The sequence below is a fragment of the Drosophila tropicalis genome, unplaced genomic scaffold (genome assembly GCF_018151085.1).
Source record: "Drosophila tropicalis isolate 14030-0801.00 unplaced genomic scaffold, ASM1815108v1 contig_694, whole genome shotgun sequence".
In the NCBI taxonomy this organism is placed as follows: Eukaryota; Metazoa; Arthropoda; class Insecta; order Diptera; family Drosophilidae; genus Drosophila; species Drosophila tropicalis.
The window spans coordinates 5,854,166-5,879,158 of NW_027173176.1; the positions used below are offsets into that span (position 1 = coordinate 5,854,166).

Genomic DNA, 24,993 nt, shown 5'->3' on the forward strand with positions numbered 1-24,993 from the left:
AAAAATGACCTTTTTCTCTGCCCAGCCTCTGCCGGTAAAGAGCCACGGGAGCCAAAAGAGCCACTACGTGCCCACCCTTGCCCTAGAATATCTTAAAAAATTATATAGAATATTTAACTGAAACCAAGGGAAAAGTAGTTACTCATTTCTCATCCGTCTATCCTACGAGTATTATGGAGTTTTTAAAACCATTGTAGAACTAGGCTAGAATCAAGTTTATCCCAAGAATAACTTTAGTTTAGTTTAAGGCTTTTTTTTGTGCTCATCAAGATAAATTAATTTGTCGTTTGTATTTTTTCGAGAAAGTGCATTGAGAGTTCTTTGGTAGAGGATCAAACGCTTAATATCAAGTCTATTTACGTAGTACGTATCGATTCAGTGCTCATCCAGGATCTGTCCATGATTCCCGCGCACATTCCAAAGAACGTAAGATAAACGTCTTTCCGTCTCTCTCTCCCACAAAAAGTAACCGCTGCCCATCCAAACGGGCTTAATTCTATGCTCCCACACAAACAACGACAATTGCATTTCTCTCTCTTTAAATCTCCCACTTGATGGTTCTTTCGCTTCTTCTCCGCCATTGGGTTGCAGTCTGCGTAGGTGTCGACGTCAGCAGAGGCAGCTGTTGATTTGCTTGGTGTATGAGCGAGATAAAGAGCTTAAGCCTTTAGTCATAGTTGCATGAAGTGGAGAAAGAGAGAGAGAGAAAGAGGCGAATAGGGAAATCAAAGTATTCTGTAACCTTTTTCTCTATGCCCCTAAATACGAATTTACAGTTACAATCGATTGCTATAGCATTCGATTCGACTGATCCATATATACATACTACATACATAAGCCCCAAATCAGCTTGAATATATTAACTTATTGGTTGAACAGATAAGAATTCCCCCCCTTAATCTTACTTAAACTCTCTTGTTCCATTTGGCGTTGAAACACTTTCTTTCGCATTCCTGTTTCGAGTTGATTGTTCAAATATTAAGTATTATAATGCTTTACTGCCGATCGTGTGTGAAAGTAATAATGAAACTGCAACTTGTATAATTTATGAAAGCAAGCTCGATTTGTATAATACACGTACAATAAATAAGCATAAACTTAATGTAAAAAAAAAAATAATAATAATATTTATAATAATAATAAAAACATCAACTATAATTAAATATAGAAGACAAAAAAAATAATAATAATAAACACAATTTCGCGAAAATTTTTGAAATTTCTTGAAAATTGGCTGATATAATACATACGTATGTATACATACATACAAGTCTAGATAAGTCTGTCAATATATATATATATATGTATGTATATATATGATATAAATATTGTTCCATATATGTATAGTATGTGTATATATGTATGTATATGTATATGTGTATAAGAATAAGTGTCCTGCGGCCTCCGCTTGATTGTCTTTTAACGTCTTTTATCATTTACAAAATAATCTCACAATTGTGTGTGTCTGTGTGTGTTTTGGGGATGGGGATGGGGAAAGAGGGTAGGGGGAGAGGGTTCAAAAGGAGGGCTTACTACTGCCCATTGTGCGGGCTGGCAAGCTATTCGTCTTTACTGTGGGATTATCACGGGCCTGCGAATGAGCCACAACAATGCTTAAACATTGCACCCATTCCTCAGCATTTTTGCCATCCTTGGGCTTGAGTATTAAGGTCTGATCGGCGGTGAAAATTTCAAAGGCTTTGGGTATGTTGCGTGCACCCCGCGACACTTTAACCGAACGTATTTGATTCACATCGATGCTCTCACCACCGCTCTGCAAAAGAGTTCACAACAAATTGACCAACTGACTAATATAACTGACTGATTTCTGCTTACCGAACCCTTGCAGGATAAATGCGCTCCCGACAGGGTAAAGTAACGTGTTCGCCACCTTCGAAAAAGACGCCATTTGCCCTTCTTCTCTTTCAGTTGACCCTCAATCATGGGCTGATTGCTGCCATTAAGAAAACCAACTGCCTTATCCGGATGATTGCACAAAAAGCAGCCCCATTGATATTCCAGTTCATTGCAATTTGGATTCGATTTGTCGGTCTTGGAGACCTCGAAAACATCTAGAAATCCGGAATGGCGTAGCTCATTAACCAATATTTCACGGTCCTATAAATCATTAAGACATATTTATAATCAAGTTGATGGAACATGAAGTTTCAGACACACCTTGACCTGAGGAAATTGACTGGTCACCAGCTCGGTGAAACTGCGATTCTCACATTTAAGTATTTGCCATATATTTTTGAGATTACTTATGCCCGGTTCCCTTGTGCTTAGCACAGATTTCTCCTTGACCTACGTCCAGTGGAGTTTGAATAGTTAATAAATTGTCTCAATAATTCCTCTTGTGGGTCGAAAACTTACGAAATGTCGCACTTGAAAGTCCAGAAACATCATATGTATCCAGGTTTTGGGATTCCGGGTGCGCATTGTGAAACATGTCTTCGAATAGAGACAATGTGGACCACGTATTTGGCAGGCAAAGTGCAATTTGGCCACTTTTTTCGTTCGTCTTTCTGCGAATTCATTAGAAACTGTGTGTTTGATGTGTGTTTTGGTGTGGATGCATGTGTGTGTGTGTGTATGTGATTGTTAGAGATCGACAAAAGAAAGTTTACAACTTGTACCTTCAATACTACAACGTGTTGGCGGCGGTAAATGTTGTGATACTTCATCCATATAAGATTTAATCGAGTTGAAGTTCTTTTCACAAAACTGTTGCACAGGATCACGCATTATCTGGTAGGGCTCAAAGGTGCTCATACGTTGGTCCATCACACTGTTGGCATTAAGCAGAGTTCGGCTGGTATTGTCGCTACGTCTTGGCGCCACATTGGTAGTGGGTCCCGAAACAATCACTTCACTCTGAGAGTAACGATAAATTAAAGCAGAGTTGTTGAGAAAGGCTCCTCTGTTTGTGACTTACGTTTCCATTGACGGGCAGCTTCATCACGGATTTGGTATTGCCATTGCTGGAGCTCGAACTGGAGCTGGCTTGGGGCATTGCTGGTGAGGCATGGTGCACGGACACGGCATTCTGTTGCGACACCAGTTGATGCTGCTGCTGTGTGCCCGTCGTCGTTGTCGTGGATGTCGTCGTCGTTTGCTGTTGCTGCTGCTGGGATTGGGGTATCGAAATGGAGCCCACCGATTGATTCAGGGCATCGGTGCTGTATTTCATCATAACCGAACTGGAATTCAGCAGCGTGGACGGGCCCTGGGAATGGGGACGCACTTTAACGGTTACGCCGCCCGAAGTCACGGGTATGCCGTGTTTATTGTGACCCGTGATGACCACATTGTTGCTTAGCGGTGGCACTGGCGTTACGGGCGGATTGCTGCTGGGCGTGCTCGGTGTGCGTGGTGTGGCCCCCGTTTGGACGACTACGTTTCCATTTGAATTGCCGCCATTGGGTTGCTGATTGATCTGCGAATTACTCAAACGTGTCATACTCTTGTGCAGACCACCCACTGAACCGCTGGCCACATTCAATCTGGTGACAGATCTATGGGTATTGCTGGCCGGATGTAAGCGACCAGTGCTCCTTGAGTCACCTAGCTTGACGCGTCGCGTGTAACCCGAGTGCTGTGACGACGATTGTGAGGCGGCAGGCGTGGATGTGGCTATGGGTTGGGCTGCTGCTGCCGCCGCTGCTGCCGATGTGGCTGGACTGCTGCTGGCAGTGGTGGCAACAACACTCGGAGGCGTAGCAGCTATTGTTGTGGTATTTGTGATACTACTGCTAGTAGTGGCTATTTGCACAGGACTTGGCTTACTCTGCTGTGGTGTGTTCAGACTTACAATGGTTACGCCACCGGAGATTTTGTTGCCACCACTGACGCCGACGCCGACGCCTACATCCTGCTGGGAGCTAAGCGCCGCATTCTTCTGCCTCACACAGGCCAACACTTTGTCCGTGAACAGCACTGGATAGGCCGAACAGAGACGGGTGGCCTCCAGTTGCAACAGTGCCTGACTGGGCAGGTGTTCCAAGACGAAATCCAAAGCCTGCTGGGCAGTCTCCTTGCTGCCCAGACCCGATGTGGTCATTATCTGGGCGCATAGCGTAATGGTGCCTGGATTTGTCTTGGCCGCCAAACGCAATTGCTCGAAATTGTCAACTAACAGATGAGGCGAATGCTGGGCCAGTTTAAGCAAAATCTGCATGGTTGTATTCGAGGTATCACTGTCATGCAGAAATCCGCACAACTGCGGCACACACGACTCGAGGATTTCCGGTGACTTTTGCACTATCAACAGATACAATTGAAACACAGCCATGCGCTCCTGTGCATCGCATTGCGGCAGCAACGAAATCAGGAGCGGTGCATGCGGCGTCACTGTCTCCGGGGCCACCTCGTAGATTTGCGATAGAACACGCAACAGACCATAGTTCCCAGTGAGTATGGATTCCATAATCGAATCCACATGTGGACTCAACAAATAGGCATAATCGATGGCTGCCAGCGACAAATAGCTGGCCAAATTACGTGACAACTCCTTGTTGCCCTTGGGCAGAAAACGTATGGCTATCGGCAATGCAATTTTCATCAGTCCTTTTTTATCATAGTTCTGCAAGAGACACGGAAAATGAACTCCAGTTAGATATATGTATTTCCATTGGGCACTGTCTGCAGATACTTACTAAAAATATGCTAGAAATAATATCAGCTGCTATCTTGGCATGCGGCGGCTCCTCTTTAGTGGTATTCGATGGCTGTAGATTCCATAGCAGGCAGGTCTTGAGGAGATCAACCAATGCGGAACAATGACGCTCGGCGCTACGCGTCTCCCGTATGCAGGAGAGAACCCGTGTAATGCATATCTCCACCACGCTCTGATCATTATTGTTTTTCACATAGTCGGCATGCGAAATGATTGGACCAATCGCGGAGAGCTAATTCAATTAGTCAGTCAGTCGATTCGTTAGAAAGGATCTTGTAGTCGGACTTACCACCTCGGTGATATCATTGACTATATCCGCATCAGGCACTGAGAATAGGTCACCGGCACGCGATAAATCGCGCTTGGCCAGCACTTTAGTAAACAGTTCGTGCATCGTTCAGGAGGAAGATTTTAGCCGGGCCTAGAGTCAGGAGGCATCATCTGTGATCATCACTGCAAATAGAGAAGAATTCAAGTTATACTAGTTCGCTAGTTGGCTGTGCTCTCTCCCGTATTGCCGAGAATGCGCTTTGTTTGGCTAGTTCTGACTGAATTGGCCCATTGCCAAAGTTCAGGCGCCGCTGGCATTAAATTGTTTTTATCTTATCGAATTAGTCCCCCTAAACAAGTCGCCCAATGTGAGTCCCATTTTTACTTGACTAAATATTTGCAAAGTCCAGGGGCGTCGTCATAGTTGCTTATCGAAAACCCCAAAAGAAAAAGACGGAAAAGAACCTCGAAGAAACGAAAAATATTGAATAGGGTCAACCAAACAGAGTCTGGCCTAAATGAGCTCCTTTCTCCAAATCAAAATGGCCATAATCAATCCATCGCTTGATCCCTTTTGCAACTATCGTTTCCATCTCGTTATTTGGCTTTCCATTGCATACTTTAGAGGGTGAGTTTTCCCCTGGATCCACTAAGCAATTGAGACAGTTGACAAATTTGCTCCCTTTCCGGAATACCCATGCCTTTTGGGCTTTTCGCTAACTCTACTCCACTCCACCACTCAAACGCACTGAGATGCACTTGATGCGTTTATATAAATAACTAGCTAGAAAGAGAAATACATATTTTAAAGTCACTAAATACATAAATACTTGGGGCAAATACAATCCCCTTCTTATTGTTAGTCCTATAGACATAGAGAGATGACTTAAGATATTGTTGTGCAGAATTCAAGGTTGACTAAAGGTCAAACAAACAAAAGTACAAAATGAATATTTTTGCTTTTGTCAAAAATGCTAGAAATAGAATGAATATTCTCACAGAGACATGCACTTGAAAGACGAAAATGAATACCAAATTTAAGTTGCGAGAATTCAATGCTAAATTCGATTTTTCTTTACTTTGAGGATACTTAAGAGCAGTCCTTCATTAAATGTTAGTTCTGTTGACTTTATCATTAAATGTTGATGATAACGAATTGTGAGTGTGTGTTTTTTTTTGAATCATCATTCAAATTATAATTCAATGGAATCAACTTTTCAGCTAATTGTTGGCTTTTTTCAGTTTTTAGGCCCCAAAAATAAATAGTATTAAGTGTAAAAACTCTTGAAACTGTTAACTGGAACTCTGCAGAATTTTTATCAACGTTGTTTTTCTATTGTTTCTCTCTTTGTATACTCAACTGATTCTGCACTTGTTTGTTTCTTGCAGTTTGTTAATTGAAATGAAATTCATTTCGTTTCATTTTTTTGTGTGGGGATTCCCTATTGAAACTCTGGCAAAACACATGGCAAACATTCTCTCTCCCTCTCTGTCTGTTGTTTGCTCTGCTCTTGATAGCAATGTGCCTAGAGACCTGCACTTGGTTCTACTTTTAACTAAATTCTGATTAGACGACTAGAGAAATTCCACAAAGGGATTAGCCAAGGGAATTAGCCAAGTGCTTAGCTGGCAATGGCATTTTTTGCTGTCTCTGTGTGGGTAGTTTTGCTTTTTTCTGCTGTTCTAAGGCAAAAACCACACAGAGACAAACTAACTTGGAGTGTCATGTGATTGACATGCAAATACTCTTCTTTGGATCATCAAATAAACTAAGAAAGAACATTTCAAATGAGTTGTTTTCTTTGTTCCTGTTGTATTGCAATTACACAACTTTTACGTAAAATACATCAAATCTATCCAGGGAATATAATTTCTATTGCCAAATTTCAAGTGTTTTGAATTTAACGATAAGTTTTGTTATCAGAAATTTAGTTTAAGGGACCAGAACCCATTAAAGTTTTCAGATTTGGCAATTATAAAGCAAAAACTGAAGCCATAAAAAACTAGTTCACTTCTTTTCATACGTCTATACATATTCTTAGATTATATCGGGGCTAGACTTTGGGAACTTCAGAATAAAAGCGAGAATGTAAAATGGGGAAAACTCTTTCCCTAAAATATACAATAGATAGCTCGGGAAAATTATCAATAACGAAATGCTTGTATCAAGACTTTCAGAAATTTGTAAGGTGCTTTAAGAAGCGAATCCCTTAACTCTCTATTGCATACTTTTGGGGGGCATAAAACAGATATCAAAGGATCAAAGGACACGAAAAACGAAACAGTGAACTAAAATATAGTGATCAAATAGATAAATCAATGTGCTTCCTCATTTGTGGGGCAAAATTGTTGACTGAAACGACGAACCCTCTCGTTTGTGGTTAGGGTACTCAGGAAAGACAAAAAAAAACCTCACTCATAGTGGGACTTGGACTCAGGCGACTGCATTAAGGAAGCGGTGCAGAGGCGTTGCGGTTATTAAATTTGAAGTTTTATTTTTTTCTTGTCAGGAGTTGCATAATCCAGCCGGGCATATGGGGGTTTTTTTTTTCGTTTCTTGTGTTTTTTTTTCTTTGTAGTTTTTGCAGACAGTCGTCGGTTCGGAGGCTTTTGAGGCGGCTTTGGTTTTGCTTCCTGGAAATCGGGACAGGGCTAACCCAAAGAGCTGGATTGTTGTTGTTGTTATTTATGGCTCATTCGCGCTCAGGTTGCAGCAACAATAACAACAACAGAAAAACTGGTTAAAAAATAAATAAAGAAGCAGCAACAGGCAACAGCAGCAGCAGCAGCAAACGGAGAGAAAATTAAAAGAGAAATAGAAACACACATATACATATGTTTATACATATATATATATACATATATATATATATATATAGATAGATATATATAAGTAATGGATGGATGATGGCGTTGGCTAAAAAACATAAACCGAAACCGGTGAGGCAGGTTAATACACACCGCAACAGCCACAGCCACAGCCAAAGCCAAAGAATTGGACACTAGAGGTGCGTGGCGAGACGTGAAGAGTGTCTAAAAGAGAGAGAGAGACAGACAGAGAGGGAGAGAGAGAGTGTGAGTGTCAAGAAGGGTGGGGGGGGCAGGCAGAGTGGGGAAAAGGTGTACGGGGTAAAGGTATGTGCATATGTTTGTTTGTTTGCTGACTGGAGTTGATCGAGAAGAAACGGATTTTATGGTTTAAAGAGACACCACTGACTGACTGAGTGTGTGAGTGACTGAATGACTGACTGCTGAACAGCTATGACGAACGAGATCACAGAGGGAGCACGCCGTCAGAGGGATGGAAGGGGGTAGATTGAGTGCCAAAAATTTCATCCACGATTTCTTAATTTGCATTTCATTATCCTAAGGAAATGTCAGAGTTGAGAAAGAGAGAGAGAGAAAGAGTGAGAATGAAAAAGAAAGAGATGATTCTAGATCTAACATCTCTTAGTTAAGATTAAGCCAACGAAATATCGACGAAAGGCAGTTTATTATCTTGATCTATGTCTTATCTTAAAATTTGGTTGACTTTATAACTTTCGATGAAGCTATCGAACTTGATAGAACAGATCAGAGTAAGACATTCAAACGAAATGATAATCTAATAAGATCAAGTGATTGAGAAACCAAAGACTCTAAGCCAGGGCCAAGCACAGTCACAGTCAGTTAGCCATGTGGCAAGGGTTTTCTTTTCATTTCATTCGAAAAACCTTTCGTCTCTTCGATATCATGTAAGTAATTTCTTTAATTGATCATGTTTGTGTATTATGATACTGAAAATATCTGAAATGTTTGGAGTTTTTCCATTATGTTTAAAGCGAGAAAGGGAGACAACGAGCGAGAGAGAAACATAGAGATATTCTATTACTATTTATGCATTCTTTTACAGCTGTCATAGTTACAAGTAAACACAACAAAATACCTGGGCCAAAAAGGAACGTCAAGTGTCTAGAACCAAACGTGGGGGGGGGGTCTGCTGTGGATGCATGATGTGGTGGAGGGAGGGGCAATGGAGAAATGGAGTCGTGAGCTGGAAGTTGTTGCAAAGTTGAAACTGCACCTTGGCTAAGCAAAGTGAGTGAGTATTTGTGTGTGTCTTGGCAGAAAACTAGTTTTTCCAATATATATATATAATATCTATATACATATATATATATATATATTGGCTCTGTTTTGCCATTATGTTTATGGCTAACCTACGCATTTGCAGACTAAAAAAGGCACTATTCCATGGGAGGAGATTGCGACCACTAAAGATAACGTTCATCATCGTGACTGTGATGATCATGATGATGATGATGATGGCATGGCAATGGTCTTATTTGTCTGCCTACTTATGTAGAAACAAATCTGGGTTGACTATTTCTAATAGGATTAATAATATAGGAGTAGCATTTGCCATTCCATCTATATCAAGGTTTGCCTTTTGTCAAGGTTTTTGAAAGTCCCTACAACTTTTTTTAATGGGACCTCGTCTAGAAACTGGGTCACTGGTTTTCTTGGAGTTCTTGGCAGAACTAAGCCAAGTTCAGCTATTTGAAAGAAACTAAGCGTTGGTATTAAAACTTTTTTAAGAGATCAAATGTACTTAATTGGTAGATCACTATAAAACCACTGATTCTAGGGGATTCTACAATAGAGAGAACTACCAACGAAGGTTAAGAAATGTTTACTCTATCCATATACAAATTTATTTTGTGGCCAAAATTAAAGGTTTATTCCTAATAACTAAATCTTAGCCGTGGGAACCAAAAGCATAGAAGAAAATAAGCACAAAAACTTTTATACATACATATATCACTTGGTGTTTTTTATTTTTTTTGTTGTTTTTCCATAACACACATCAACACAGTAATCCGATCTGTTCGGAGGTATGACAAGGCAAACGAAAGGTAGAATTGTTGGTAAGCGAAGGGTCGGTTGATGGGGGAGGGGGGCGGTAAAAGTTAAGCAAATTTTTATTGTATGAAAAATGAGCGGCGCGTGAAACTTATTAATGATGGAAGAGAAGAGGCGCGAAAAGGAGATTTTTGCACACACGCACACACACACACACACAAATAGTTTCTTCAGTTATCAAAAATTCAAATTTTTTGTTAGAGATGATGGCTTAACGGTAAATCATCTTCACTTTGCCAGTGTCTGTGTGGTGTCTCTTTCTATCTCCATCTCTGTCTGGGAAGCTTACCGAATTGCATCAGTCGATTGGCATTGGCTGGCAGACAGCTGGTCATATTCACCAGCAGCACTAACAACAACAACAACAACAAATGCAAGAACTGGTTGAAGTTGTGCGCTCTCTCTACGTTGCTCCCACTCTCTCTCTCTCTCGCTCTCGCTCTCTCTCATGCAGAGGTGATACAAAAAGGTAGAAAAAGGTAAAATAGCGGGGGCAGCTTGTTGTTGTTGTTATTGTTGCTGCAATCTTTTTTTTTGTATATTTTGTTGTTGTTGTTTTATTCTTTATATTTTTGTTTTGGGTGTTGTTCCAATATTAATTTAATTGTTGCTGCTGCTGTTTGCCGATAAAGCACAAAAATTAAAGGGAATAAACATTTTTTTTTGGCCTTTTGTTTTGTGGCTTTTCTTTTGTTGTTGTTGGTGCTGCTGTTGATTTGTATGCAAATTTTGGTCGCATTTAATTTTTTCATCTACATACACATATACATACATACATTTGTATGTGTATGTCTTTCAACCTTTTTTCCACTCACTATGCCAGATTTTTTTTTCTTTGTATTTTTGCTAATCACATTTTGTTAACACACACACACACACACACACACAGACACACATACGGCTATATGAGCAAGCACACACATTCACTGAGAGCGAACCGTGAAGACAGGCAAACGGTCGGTGCACGGTTGTGTGAGAGGGGTCGACGTCAAGGGGAAGAGGCAATGTAGCTGTTTTTTTGTTTTTTGTTATATGGCAGACTAACCGACGACTCATGCGCGCTATGGCCCAAGTAAACGCGTTTAGGTTTAGGCCAATTTGTAGACTGAATTGAAATGGCAGAGCCAACAGCAACAGCGGCGGCAGCAGCAGCAGCAGCGCCACCAGCAGCAGCAGCAACAACAATAACAACGGTCTTTTACTCTCTCTCTCTCTCCCTCTCTCACTCTCTGTTGCCTGATCAAGTTGTGATCACTCTCTCTCTCATTCACCGTTTTGCTCTCTCTCGCTCTCATTCGTGATAGACTTTATTGTTCAGGGTATTAGAAGATGAAACGGGTATATGAGGTTTTGAGTTCTCACAAGAAAGAGCTTAAATATTTGAAGAACCTGCAAATTGGAATTCAGTTGTGAGCTAACTTAGCTGGAATTCTTAGCTTGGACTTGAATAGATCAGAAACCAATGCCAATTAGATATATAAAAGACTAAATTTACATATGAAAACATTTTGTTTAGTTTTTCTGATGTTTAAAGGACATCTACCCGTCGTTGTAGTGTCTATTCCTTCATTTGTTTGCATGGTTTGGCCTGTTTTGTTTTGTTGCTAGCAACATTGTGGGCAGACGAACAATCACCTGTTGACTCAATGTTAACGCGGCAACATGTTGCTAACGCACTCAGAATGTTGCTAAATGAAATTTTTGTTTAGCGCATTTTATGTATTTTGTTGGCTTAGCTAAGTGTTTGAAAAATCTTCATGCAAAACGGATATATGTACATATACATATATATTTAAGTTGGTCAAATAATGCATTTTGTGTGGGTGTGGGTGTGTGTGTGTGTGTGTTAACGGGTCTCCAAGGTCAATGCCAAATCTACTTGATAGTCAACACTAATTTACTTCACTTCCGTACGTGATCAGTGCAAGATCTCAATTACCTATATAGGCACGTATATACATATTTCGATGGATATCCCTATTAACACTTGACCGTTAATCAATCAAGTTATTCAAACGACTCCATCGAGAAGTCTAAGGTGCAATTAATTATACAGAATTTACAATCTTTATTCCGCATACTAAATAACGTTTAAAAAATGTCATACAAATCTCTATACTATACTATATAGTCTCAAATTCAATTTCGGGGGTTTTTTGGTGTTTGTTTGGTTGCCCTCTTGTGGCTGTGTGTGTGTGTGTGTGTACGTGTGCTTTAGGCATATTTGGCAACAAGTCCTTCAACAAACTTTACGTATTCCTGTTGAGCAGCCTCAGTGGATTTGCCCTTTTGCTTGTTCCATGCCTCCCATTTGGCCTTGCCCTTCAGATCCAAGAGACCTGGCTTGTTGGTGTTGTTATCACCAACAGTGCCCTGTTTGAATAGGGCATACAACTCCAGGAACTCATCATCGCCGGGGCGTTTGGTCAAGGTCTTCACCTTCTCGGCGGCTGCATTGAATTGCTATTAAGAAGAAGAAGACGAATACAAGTCAAAACGATTGTCCAAAAGCAATGAGAGATAAGTACAACCAGAAGTATTATCTAAAGCTTGATATGGATTATATTGATTGGCTTGTTGTATGCCATCATCAGAAGCCCAATCAAGAATAGTTTTTGTTTTCGGTGTTGCCTTATCAACTGGGTTAGGCACTTACCTCAGTCAAGGACATGTTGGATTTTTAGATTGTTAATCTGCAATTGAGAATGAAGAGGGCAGTTTTAGTATCGATATAGTACCTATATATTTAGTAGTTATTAATTTATAGCTGGGATTTATGGTGATAATGCCGATGACGGGGGGTTTTGTCTAAACATTTTGTGGACTTTGCCTTCAGATCAGATCACCAGCAAAATGGCCAACAAAAAAAAGTTATCTTGACTTTCACCACGAAATCATGGAGCTAGCAACAAGCAAAAGATAAAAACCATCAAAAAACTAAACAAAAAAAACAAATGGGATTATGAAATGGCAAAAAAAAAAAACATAAAATCTCTACACTGACAACAATTAGAGTGAGAGGTCGAGTGAGATGAATGGAATTTTGATAATTTCCAGTAATCAGATTAAGTCTTGACTTGTGAATTTGTATGCTCATGACTAATGAATCTCAAGTTAATAATTACAGTGCTTGAGATTTTCAATTAGCCCACTTTTCCGTATGGAAATTCTTTATTCAGATTGCTTTAACTGAACTTTTTATTTTCTCAAACTAAAGTCCAACGGTTTTGAATTCGGTTCGAATTCCATATTCTAAACGTTTCGATATATAGAACTCTTTTGTGGTTTGATCCAAATTCTTTCGGAGTGTGAGTGTGTGGGGCGTGTGTCCACATATATGGACATGGTTAAGAAATTTTTGTTGTTTGTACGTGCTGGACATACTTATGATGGATTCCACACATATTTGGTAGCAATTACAGACTGCCAAGTTGGCCCAAATTAGGCGCAAACACACACACTCGCACACACACACACCTTTTGATTACCTATCTATAAATTTAAAAAACAAAAAAAAAACAAAATGAACTAGAATACACATGTATTTCCTGTACAAATTAATAGATAATGCACCTATTATGAGCCATCCATCTCACTCGTTCACTTAGTTTATTCCAACAAATTTTTGTCATGGGGGATGGGCAGAGGGCACTTACTTTTTTTATGTCTTTGCGGTCGTAGAACTAAACACAGTCTGAATCCCAATCTCAATTTGACTTTCAATTTAAGTCTTTCCACACACAAATATCGCGCCACGCTCATATGGTGTTTGTGCGTTGCGTGTATACATACATATGTATATACATACATATATAGGAACACGATCATCAACATCATCATCATCATCAGCAGTTGTTCGCTTGTCGGACATAGTCATAAAAGCTTTGCCCAACTAATTAGAGAGCAAAGCTCTCTTGCCAAAGTTCTCCGTCTAATGCATAAAGCTTACATGCCTCCCTCTATCGAGTGGGTGGGTGGGAAGGGGGTGGCCGACCTCAAGTGGCTTAGGCAACAGGTGGAAATGGATGAATGCATGTGTGTGGCCAATGCTGATAGGGCCAAGCCGATTTGCCCGTTGATAAAGCTAAAGCGATGTTGGCAAACCAATTCGACACACGTTCGCCTGTTTACCTAAATATGGCTCCACTTCACTCCAAAACTGTCCGACTAAATGGCCGACCGACTGACTGCTTAACTGACACACTGACTAGTCAAAGGTTCGAAGTTCGAGTCGTTTTGTGTTAAACTGGTGATTAGCAGCTAAAATGTTTGGGTACGTGTATATAGACTTAAAGGCCAGCTAATCCAAAGTAAACTTAAGAGATGACGTTATTCTCTCATTTCTGATGGGAATCGCGCACGAAACGAAATTCTACATCAGATTTGCAAAATTCAAACCTGATAACTTTGAAATCTTTTTTTTCAAGAGAAATAAATCTTCTCCCAAAATCACTCCCAATCCATGATAGTGTCTTCTAGTGAATTTAAACTTACAAATCATCGTATCAATATTCCAAATAATCGCTCAATATAGGAATATGGAGGCTATATCTCTTTCTCTGTATAGATTAGTAGCGATAAGTTGGAAATTGTTTTTTTAGATGGGGTTTCTTTGTATTTTAGTTCAAGTGGCTGCACTACTAACACACTTGAAAGTGGAAATCGGTAGGTCTATTACAAATTAATATTTTTGTTTGGCCCTTAATGGAGTTCAAGTGGTATACATGTAGTATACGTAATATTTAGTATTGAGATTTCCCATAGACTTCTGCTGGTGTTTGTGTTAAAAATCTATGCGCTTATGTGTTTATGTGTAGATGTGTGTGTTAAGAAGAATACACGCAGAATTTAGGTCAATTTATTGCCTTGGGCCTAGAATATGTAGCATACTTTTAGGCAAAATTTAGATTTCCTTAATTTCTTTAAATTATAGTTTTAGAGACACATCAACCAATTGGCTGACTAACTAGTTAAATAATATAAAAAAATGAGTTATGTGAGATGGTTCTATTATTTATCCTTTTTATTTCTGGATTATGGTAAGCAGACTGTCCTTAAAACGTTTTTTTTTTAAGAATCTTTAAAATGAATGCTTTATCAAATATATATCTTATTATATTTAGTGTACTATGTTTTAACATTTCAATTGGTTATTTGTTCATTTACCAAGAGATCCATTCTGAGTCTCTTTTGGTGTATTTCTTGGGGGTATAATCTCTTGCCACGGAGCAAGCTTTGTAGTATTTGTTCAGTTGTTTCAATTCTTTTCCCATAGATTCTTAATGAAGTCAATAATGACCTTCCACCTAAGTGGGAAGATCCTCATGTTTACCAACCCTCTTGGTCTACATCACTTAAAGTCTCTTCTTCAACCCATTGGCCATCAAGAGTCCTTGACAATATCCTAAATTTTCCTCGAAATAGTTTAAATCAATAAGATTGGTTTTGGTCTACAGCTAACGTTTATTTTAAATGCACAGTTGTTTTGTGTTTAATGAAGACAATAAAATAGTTTTAGGGTCAAAAGAAAGAGTAATAAGGGTCGGAGAAGGGAAGAGAAGTTATTCATACTTGGCAGCATACTTCTTGTAGACCTCAATGTAGTGGGCCTTGGCATCTTCGGCGGTCTGGCCAGCCTTGCTCTTCCAGGCATTCCAGCGAGCCTTCTTCTCCTCATCCTCGGGCTCCTCGGTGTCACAGTCGCCTGCGGTGGCCTGTTTGTAATAGCCATAGAACTCCAGGAAATCCTCCTTGCTGGGAACCTTGCTGAAGTTCTTGGCCTTCTCAACGATTTCTTCAAACTGCGCAAAAATAAAAAATGGAGCCAATCAGTCGTCGGCCAAAAAGATTTGGTAAAGTTTTCAACTTACAGTCAGCATTTTGGTTTGGTTTTTTGTTGTGTTGGGTTAAGTTCCACGGACAAAATCGAATTGTTGCCCAACATTTGATGGCATAGTCTTTATATATGGTTCGCAATTTTTGGGGGGCATTTTTTTTCGTTTTCGGGGTAATCTTATCGATCACCCTCCCCGCTTTCTAACTAACTGACAGCTGAGTGCATTTGTGTAGTTCCCACTTGGCTTTTATCATAACCGAAAAAAGAAAAAGAGAATAATAATAATAATAATATTATATTTGGGTTTGGCTTATGCCGGTTGTGATTAGACTGAGGTGGAATGGGTATCGGAGGGCGGGTGTGAGCAAGGCGGGAGGCAGCTACTGACTAAGTGACTAACCCATTAAACTAATCAAGAAATCATAAAAAAAGAAGTGTTTATAAAAAGAATTCCACTGTATGTTTGCCCACTTATCAGATATGGGAAGTCTCTCTTGCAATTCTAACTAGAAGAAGAGTAGAATCAGTTATATACTAGAAATCTATGTACCCATATACATACATATATATAAATTAAAAAATCTAAAAAGAAAATAACTTTATGCACTTAATTGATAAGATTATTTTCGATAATTTATGACTTACATTCTGAAGAAAAAGTTTTCAAATCTTAAGTATTGAAAAAATACAAAGAAAGCCTGGAAAATGTGTAAACGAATAAAGGGAAATCATAAATTTGTGGAAAATTGGAATTGGAAAATTGAATCTATGAAGCATGAAATGGATTTTTGGCATTGAAGACATTTAAAAACAGATTAAAAAATTAATTGAAATAGCTGGAAAACTACCATTTCAACCGACATAGTTCCCCCCAAAAAACACACACACAAAAATGAATGGGGTGATACCTTTTCATATAGATTTATTAATCAATTTCGTGGGCGGTATCACATTTCCGATTCTCGTCATTTCTTGTGGCTTGTGAGTCAGGGCCAGCAGCACCTCTGGCCAACTAATCATCATGATGAAGTGATACGATAGATATGGAATGATCTAATAGTCGATTGCGCTGCCCGCTACCCGTTGCCCACTCATCCATTGGGTTATCTGACTTGATATTTCGAGAATATTAATTAAAGTGCCTGAGACACTTGGGTACACTTTATCAAGGGGCCTAGAAAAAAAAATGGATAATAAGTTGAAGGCAATTTAAATTAGTTTTCCTGCTTGGGTTTTCACCTATAAATAGTGGATATTAAAGTGAAATCAGTCATCATTTAGTTATCCAACTCGTGAGCAGCCCAAACATGGTCAGTTTTGAAGAAGCCTCCGAATTAGCAAAGAACTTCTCGAAGAAGCCAAGCGATTCTGAGTTCCTGGAATTCTATGGACTGTTCAAGCAGGCCACCGTTGGCGATGTGAATATCGATAAGCCCGGCGTTTTGGATCTCAAGAAGAAGGCCATGTACGAGGCCTGGAACTCGCACAAGGGTCTGTCCAAGGATGCGGCCAAGGAAGCCTACATCAAGGTCTACCAGAAATACGCCCCCAAATATGCCTAAGTCGCAAATGGCAAGTGGATAAGGATTAATAATATTAATAACTCCAAACATAATAAAAAAAAAAAACACACAATCAACAAAAAGAAAACTAAAACTCAGTGTACATTTTTTTTATTTTATTTTATGTGTTAAAATTAAGTTTAAAAGGCAGCCGCCGCCTCGGATTGAGGCATGGCCACGGCAGCGGCTATCAAAGGCTTTGCTTGTCCCTCCTTTGTTAGCATCACACGGATGTGAGAATTGTCTAGACTGAGACTCGGTGGTGGCAATTTGTCCATGGGATCCAATACGGCAATCACTTCGAAGTCCATGCGCAGCGGTATGCCGGGCAATACACTTGGTAATCTGGCCAAAGATTGCGTTATCGTATAGTGCCTTCGATCGGCGTGCAGCAGAAGCATTAAATTAGATGCCATCTTAAAGGTGGACAAATTCTGAACGGTTAGATAAAGACGAAACGATGGCCCAGAGCCGCAGACCTCAGCCGAAAGCTTAACTGGGGCATGAGTTAGATCACCTGATATTGTGCTTTCCGATGAATTGATGGCATCTATTGTCGCCCGAGCAGCTGTGTGACGTAGACGCCATAGTTCAACCTGAAAACTTCCATAAGTTGCTAACGGGACGGGAGGGGGAACAGTTTAGAGTAACTTGTCTAGCTTCAGCCGATTGTGTGGCTACTCACCCTTGGCTTGTTGCTTCTCACGTGCAGCCTGTTCCACAAATATGGAACTCTTTTTCGGCTTGTCTAATATAGAAGCATCTACGATTAGCTTTTTATCGCCCATTGTTGTTCCCTTGAGGGCATCCGCATTGGGCTCAAAGCGTGTTACTCTTCTTAGAATTTTTATTTGAATATCTCCAGTTTGTGTGATGAGGGTCAAGACATGATCTTCCATTCCCATGCGCCCATATAGCATGGCATCAACCGTTTCATTTGCATGCAACTCATCGACCAGATAACGTTGCAAATAGAATTTCACAAGGCCACCCTTTAGGGCAATGGCCACCAAAGTGATACCTAAATGGGTCATACTCAATGGGAGAATGCACACTGGTAGATCCTCCAATTCCACTTGATAGAGCAACTTGCCACGCTTGGAATAGCAAAGGAAACGATTATCCATGCAACTGAGTACAATAGTCTGGTCCACTGGGAGCAAAAGTAAACCAGTTAGGGACGTATTTAACTTTAAAAGCTCTTGTCCTTCGCTCTGGGATTTGCGCAGGAGATAGACCCCGCCGTTTCTGGTGGCCACCACTATGGAAAAATCCGTTTCATAGGTTCCTTGCACAGATATTAGACTGGGCACTGCCGTTTCGTAGCTACAGACTTTGCCCTGGTAGATCAAGTTGAAACCTTGGGGCTCTAGAATATAAACGTCACCCAAGTCTGTGGCCAGGACCAAATGAGATGGGGGATTGGCATCGCTAGAGATGCGTTTCAGGCAACACATGGCCACTATGTTGCCCACACGACCCACAGGTGAGTCCTTATGCGATTTGATAAAGGCTTCACGCTCCTCCTTAGGCAGCTGAAGCAGTCGTTGGGTTTTTCTAGATAATTTTGCATGATCAAGATCCTTGAGGGATGCCAGCAGAGCGTCATGAGTCTCTGATTTCATCACAGGCAGTTTACGCCAAACCTCCGCCTCCAGTTCCTCAGGCTCCAACTGAGGGATGCTGTACTTAAAGTATGGCTTCAGATGGCGATAGAATAACACTGATTCGGCTATGGCGACGGCAATCACTAGACATCAAGAACATTGAGAATCACATGGTAAATATTTTCAAAGCTTCTGCCTCCTGCCCCCCATACCCACCCGGTGTCTTTGGTTCCGTCTCATCAATATAAAGACTCTCGATGGCTGTGGGTATTCCCGGCAGAGTTTGCTCGTGCTTCAGTTTTAATCCTCGAAAGACTTTCAATTTGGCACTAGGCTCCTTGTCGTCATCCAGGGCAATATCCGCCGCCAATAAACGAACATAACCATCGCACTGGACATCGCTGAGGGTCAGGCAGGTAGAAATGGTTGTCAAGCTGGGGATGGGTTCACCATCCGCGGATTCCACATGCAGCCAATTGCAAGCCTTTGCCATTATATAAACGGTCGTCTGGTCTGTTCAAATTTTTAAAAATTTCTTTGATTCGGGCAGTGGGAGAATGAACAGATGACACGATTAACTGTATTTGTGGTTTTGTTTTGGTCTTTTTGTACCTAGCAACGGCGGTTACAGATTTGAAAATGGTCGAAAAATATTATAATCGATAATTAAGAAAAATCGATAAGTAAACGAATGTTGCTATAAATCACAATATAAAAATAAAATATTTTTCACATATTATGCAGTTAACAATTTATTAAGTCCAAAATAACAACTAAATTCTTACTCAAACTTAAATTAAATTTTTAACAAATTAATTGATTTTTGTCGTGAATCGTGATTAGTTTTATATATCGCTCAACCCCTTCACGCGCTCATCTCGAATGCTTTAATTATCGATTCTTGGCTTGTGTGCATCGATTAATTGGCAGTGCCATCTCTAATTCGACGCCAGCGTAAGACGTTTATTTATAATTTTTCAAACGGGTTTTTTTTTTGTTTCAGCCCTAGGTGAATTATTTATAATTATTTTAATAAAGTGATGACGGAAGGACAGCACGAAGTTCAAGCTTACAACAAGGGCGAGAGGGTATTCTGCTACGAGCCGGATGAAACTAAAGCCAAAGTTCTATACACAAGCAAGGTACTTACACACATACACACACGTACATATACAGGCAAATAAATACACGCATGCCAACTGTCAAACGAAACGTCAGAAAGAGGCAGAAAAGGCGGTCGAATTTTCACAGAATAAATATTATGTTTTTCCCTTAAGGTTTTGAATGTTACCGAACGCAAGGACGAAAATGGCTTAAGGTATTACGAGTATATGATACATTTTCAAGGCTGGCGTCGTTCCTACGATCGTAATGTGCGCGCTAGTTGCTTGCTAAAAGACACCGAAGAAAACCGACAATTTCAACGTGAATTGGCGGAAGCGGCTCGGCTTCAGACGTAAGTAGTCCCTCTTTCAAACCAAAATAAATGTACGGATGTTTATATTAAAATGTTTCTGTTTATAGACGCGGAAGTTACTCATATAAGGGGACACCATCACAGCAGCCGCACGCAAAGAAGAAACGCCCAAGACGAGGTGCTGGTCAGGGAGATGAAGCAGGTTCTGGCACTGATCCTTTAGATATATCACAAGAGGACTATGCTGAGCCTGAAGCGCCTGCACCACATAGATTTAAATTACCAAGTGGTGACAGCGGCGGCGGAGGAGCTGGAACTGGAACCAATCTCGACAAGAGTGATGCAGCAATGAGGAACAAACGCGCCCGTTTGGATCCCCCAACATCGCGGCCGCCAAGAGCCAAACCCGTTGATGTCGCCGATATTGATGTAATGGAAAGATTTAAATACCAAGAGGATCGGGTTATGTTACTAATAAGCGAACGTCTAAGAGAATATATGGAATATGATTACAATATGGTTGTAAAACTAAACAAACAACATGCCATGCCAGCTCGTATACCGATTGTGACGATTTTGGAGAATTTCGTCAAGCAACGGGCAGTTGAATTGGCGATAAGCATTAAACAAGATAGCTCCAGAGCTCGAAATACCCAAAGTCGAAGTGCACGCATGGAACGTGAATATGATCGAGTGATGTCCAAGTAAGTATATTCTGCTCCAAGAGTCGCCTCATCTCATTTCCATCTTCATGTTTTGTTACAGAGTCTGCTTGCTCAAAGAGGTGGTCGATGGCATACGCATCTATTTTGAGTTCAATGTGGATCAGCATTTGCTGTATAAACAGGAAAAAAAATATACCAATAGCTATTTAACCGATGATAATCTAAAAAATTGCAGCATTGTACTAAATAATTCATATGACTATATAAATCCCAGCTGCGAGCCCGAACTAGACATAGACGGCACTCCGATTCCGTCTGGTGCTGGTGGTGGCAGTGGAAACGAAGGCATCTTGGGTAATGTAGGCTATCAAAAGCAATTGGAAAAATGTCTACTCTATATAGTCAAGACAATGGACAAGAAATCGGCTCAGGCCTACGGCTCATCTCCATATGATGCTGCCTATAAATTACCCATAGAGATGCGAGGCTTCCTATGCGAAACCTTCAATTGGCGTCTACTATCACCAGAGTCGCCGCCAGAGAAATCTATGGTATTTGGAGCCCCACATTTGGCCAGGCTAATGAGTGAGTTGAAACATCAGAGATCTGATTTACAATTTGGTTAATTCTATGTGTGTTAATCTTTCAGTTAAATTGCCAGAGTGCTTGAATGCTTCACCCATATCGAATGAAAAGCTCGAGGATCTCTTGCCACATTTAGATTCATTTATTAAGTAAGTGCCGATCGAGTGTGAAACAAACTTTAAAGTTAGCTAGTCACGTTATAATCACAGAATTGTAGCCAACAAGGGAAGTTAGGAAGTTCATAGGATATATGGTAGTATTAAGAGGAAAGAGTATCCTTGCCTTTTTCCAACGTTAATTGAAGTGATGGAAGCTTGTGTATTTTTACTTTTTATTGGGCCACTTTTGTTGGTCTTAAAATGTTATTGAAAGTGAGTGAGATGGCCTGCTAATTAGTATGAGATTATCAATTAGACAGAGAAAGAGAGAGAAAGTCCCTTTAGAATGGAATATTATTAAGTAAAGATGTTTTTATTTAAGATACTCTTTAAAATGCTTGGCTTAACTATTAATTATGATTTTGTCTTACTTTTCAGTTACTTGGAGAATCACAAGGAATGGTTCGATAGGCAAAACTATGCCCTTTCTGTTCCACAAGATGAAAAATTGCAGCAAGATTTGCTCGACTCGCTCAAACGACCCACCTCCTCCACAGCTACAGCGACTAAAATAAGCTCTCAAGTTTAGATGATTCCACATCAGCAAGCACTTCAGTTGATTCAAATTTGAATTCAAATATATATATATTACATATATATAACTTTAACTTTATTTATTATTGCAGTTTAAAGCTTGTTGTCATTGAAAAAAGGTTTTTTTTTTCTTTTTTTCGATTTTTTTTTTCTTCTCTATATATAATATATATATATATATAAAAAAAACTTTTTCTCTACACATAATGTGGTTGTATAATCGAATAATGTCTAGAAATCTAGATGTTAAATATTGGGGGGAAAATACGATTTCGTTCTGAAACATTTAGAAATCTGCTTAAAAACTAAAAATTTTAGTTGAGTAATTGCTTTTTTTTACATACTAGTATTTAATTAATCATTTTGTATGATGTATCATTAAATATATATATCGTTTTTTTTTTTTTTTTTTTTTTGTGCTCAAATATATTTAAGAAATTTTTGTGAAATTGTAAATTTTCATTAATTTGTTGTCTGTCGGCACCAAGTTTTGTTTTTGGTTTTATTTTTCTTCCTTTATTATTGGGTTGTGTTTGTTAACGGAATGTATTTTGTTTTGTTTTGTTTTTCTTTAAATGGAATGTATTTTCCTTTTGTTTTTAATATTTTTTGTTGTATACGTTGACCAAAATATCTAATGTGTATCATGTCTAGAAATTCGAAATGGTTTGGTGTTTGGTTTTTTTTGTCGTATTATGGACGGCTTAGATTTAAGAATTTGTTGTTGCTGTTCTCCTATTTCTGTCGTTTGGTGACACTGCTGGCCGTGGGACGCATAAAACTGCTGACCGACGAACGATTTGAGCTGAGATTTCGGCTTGGTGTTTGGGTTGGATGTTGCTGCTGATGGATCCTGGATGACTGTTGCTGCTGCTGCTGTTGTTGTTGTTGCTGGTGGTGCTGATTCATGGCATTCTTAACCAACATTGTGCTACGGGCAGCATTTAAACGTGATTCCTTTTGATTCTCCTTGAAGCTTGTGCTGCCTCCAAGGGGCTGGGGAGTGGGGCGTACTTTACTACTTCTCACCAAAATAACACTGGGTCCAACACTGGAGCCACTGGAACTGCTCCGACTGGCGGGAACACCTCTGCTGCTGCTATTGCTTAGACCAGGAGTTGGTCTACCAACAGCAGCAGCTACATTTTGATTGGCCAGCGGTCTCTTTGAGGGCGATGAATCCACTGAGACAGTTGCTCCGGTTCGCTGAACCGAGGGCAGACGTCTCACTACTGTTTGTGTGGAAATGCCACTGTTGATGGACGAGCGGGAGGATCTCAAACTATTGCGGGAACTGCTACGCTCGACATTATGCAAGACTTGTTGCTCCTGAGGTGATCGGCGCACGGTTGTTGCTGCTGAAGAAGAGTTGGAAGATGAGCGCAAAGCTAAAGGCTGACCATTGGGCATGCGTAATGGACGCCCCGTCGTGCCATTGGCGGCGGATGATGGGGCTGAGGGACTACGCTTGAGTGGCACTTGATTTTGTGACTTGGTAGCTGACGCTGATTGTGACGAGGGATTCGTTCGAAGTCGAGCCTGTTGCAGTCTATCGGACAGACGGCTACCCATTTGTGTGATTGTTGTGGTGGCGGGCTTTTGCTTTTGTAAGCCTCGTTGAGATGGCGGCGGATTTTCGTTGCCCTCGTTGCAGGAGGAGTTCGTACTCTCACCCTTGCCATGGGAGGGGGTATCGGACACCAGACTTTGGGTCTCCTCGAAGCCCTCGTCATTTAGCTCGTGGTGGCCAGTGATTTTGGCAACTTTGCCCGCTGGACTAATCTCACGTGTGGCGGCTGTTGGACTCCACGGACGCTCTGGTGTGCCTGTGGGTGACTTCAAATTGCGTATGGCTTCGCGTACATCTTCCTGATTGATTGAACTAATGTGACGTCCGACCTTTTCCAGCTTCTGTTTGACCACCTCCACTTTGGGTTCCTTCTGCGAAGCAGGAGGGGCCTCTTCCGTGCCACTGCTGTAGTCTGTGGGTCGCTTATAGCGACGTGTGCGTCTGGCCATCGAATGACGATCAAAATGTCCAGGTGAATCATCGTCATTTTTGCTCGTCTCAGCTTTGGGCATTTTCTTCGGCTCCTCCTTGACGATCATCTTATGATCTCTGGGCTTATCGGTCATGCTTACCGTAACCACTGTGGTGTTTGGCGTCTGGGCCATTATACGGCGACTCACCGGAGGCGTCTCAATATTGTCGGCATCAATCTCCTTTGACGTGGCTTGATCATCCTTAATCCTTTCATTGTGACTCTTGTGATGATTTAGCAGACTGGCAAATGTATCATCTTTGGCTGGTGTCGTCTCCTCCTTATCAATGCTAGCAGGTCTCCTCACATAGATCTGCAAACGATCTGTGCTCTCTTGTTCTCCTAGTTTTTGTATCAAAGTCTTTCGTCGATCCTCTTCGGCTATGGACTGTAGTCCCTGCTGTGGCTCATGTGATCGCTGTCTTCTATACTGACGCAGTTCCTCGGCGGTGCTCAATTGCGGTTTGTTTGTGGCATCGGCTATTGCCTGGATATTACCCACAACGTCGGTCTGCTCCAGTGTCTTTGAGGGCTTCCAATCGGCATAGACTCGCTGATATTTTTTATCCTCAACTTGAGGCTTACTTGTTAGGTTGTTAGTGCTGATCGTTGATGTCGGCGTATTCGTTGGCGTTGCTGTCGTCATGATTTTCTCCTCCGGCAATGGATCCAATTTTCGTTCGTTTTCTGTTTACAAACGAAGTAAATAGAGTAGATAATATAAAGGATACCGCTGA

At 40.6% G+C, this 24,993-nt stretch overlaps 7 protein-coding genes across 10 annotated transcripts in view; 2 read left to right on the top strand and 5 right to left on the bottom strand.

Moving 5' to 3' along the window:
- Nucleotides 1–1,317: 1,317 nt before the first annotated feature.
- melt (melted) lies at nt 1,318–10,938 on the bottom strand. Of its 2 annotated transcripts, XM_068292383.1 has the most exons (10): nt 10,140–10,938; nt 9,744–9,812; nt 4,968–5,131; nt 4,659–4,910; nt 2,939–4,585; nt 2,640–2,877; nt 2,377–2,546; nt 2,179–2,307; nt 1,837–2,118; nt 1,318–1,774 (listed from the first exon to the last, which is right to left on the bottom strand). In XM_068292383.1, exons 3-10 carry the CDS (start codon nt 5,070–5,072, stop codon nt 1,517–1,519), a joined length of 3,081 nt encoding a protein of 1,026 aa, XP_068148484.1. In that variant the 5' UTR covers nt 5,073–5,131; nt 9,744–9,812; nt 10,140–10,938; the 3' UTR covers nt 1,318–1,516. The 2 variants fall into 2 exon arrangements, with proteins under 2 accessions (XP_068148484.1, XP_068148485.1); XM_068292384.1 differs by lacking the exon at nt 9,744–9,812.
- A 956-nt stretch (nt 10,939–11,894) lies between these two features.
- Acbp2 (Acyl-CoA binding protein 2) lies at nt 11,895–13,603 on the bottom strand. The gene is made up of 3 exons (XM_068292513.1): nt 13,507–13,603; nt 12,507–12,543; nt 11,895–12,313 (listed from the first exon to the last, which is right to left on the bottom strand). Exons 2-3 carry the CDS (start codon nt 12,519–12,521, stop codon nt 12,065–12,067), a joined length of 264 nt encoding a protein of 87 aa, XP_068148614.1. The 5' UTR covers nt 12,522–12,543; nt 13,507–13,603; the 3' UTR covers nt 11,895–12,064.
- A 1,690-nt stretch (nt 13,604–15,293) lies between these two features.
- Acbp6 (Acyl-CoA binding protein 6) lies at nt 15,294–15,785 on the bottom strand. The gene is made up of 2 exons (XM_068292963.1): nt 15,721–15,785; nt 15,294–15,651 (listed from the first exon to the last, which is right to left on the bottom strand). Exons 1-2 carry the CDS (start codon nt 15,727–15,729, stop codon nt 15,412–15,414), a joined length of 249 nt encoding a protein of 82 aa, XP_068149064.1. The 5' UTR covers nt 15,730–15,785; the 3' UTR covers nt 15,294–15,411.
- A 1,174-nt stretch (nt 15,786–16,959) lies between these two features.
- On the top strand, nt 16,960–17,248 carry Acbp4 (Acyl-CoA binding protein 4). The gene has a single exon (XM_068292601.1). It carries the CDS (start codon nt 16,994–16,996, stop codon nt 17,246–17,248), a length of 255 nt encoding a protein of 84 aa, XP_068148702.1. The 5' UTR covers nt 16,960–16,993.
- Nucleotides 17,249–17,343: 95 nt separating this feature from the next.
- Nucleotides 17,344–19,444, bottom strand: BBS1 (Bardet-Biedl syndrome 1). Its single transcript, XM_068292600.1, has 3 exons — nt 19,072–19,444; nt 17,934–18,998; nt 17,344–17,864 (listed from the first exon to the last, which is right to left on the bottom strand). The coding sequence occupies exons 1-3, from the start codon at nt 19,346–19,348 to the stop codon at nt 17,389–17,391; spliced, it is 1,818 nt and encodes a 605-aa protein (XP_068148701.1). The 5' UTR covers nt 19,349–19,444; the 3' UTR covers nt 17,344–17,388.
- A 343-nt stretch (nt 19,445–19,787) lies between these two features.
- Nucleotides 19,788–22,414, top strand: msl-3 (male-specific lethal 3). Its single transcript, XM_068293245.1, has 6 exons — nt 19,788–19,997; nt 20,133–20,311; nt 20,380–20,976; nt 21,038–21,522; nt 21,587–21,671; nt 22,059–22,414. The coding sequence occupies exons 1-6, from the start codon at nt 19,896–19,898 to the stop codon at nt 22,207–22,209; spliced, it is 1,599 nt and encodes a 532-aa protein (XP_068149346.1). The 5' UTR covers nt 19,788–19,895; the 3' UTR covers nt 22,210–22,414.
- A 229-nt stretch (nt 22,415–22,643) lies between these two features.
- form3 (formin 3) overlaps nt 22,644–24,993 on the bottom strand; it is a 34,765-nt gene continuing 32,415 nt past the window's right edge. For all 3 annotated transcript variants that reach the window (XM_068293243.1, XM_068293242.1, XM_068293244.1), the window contains exon 11: nt 22,644–24,943. In XM_068293243.1, the coding sequence (XP_068149344.1) occupies nt 22,950–24,943 (1,994 nt within the window). In that variant the 3' untranslated portion in view covers nt 22,644–22,949. The remainder of the gene's footprint in view (nt 24,944–24,993) is intronic.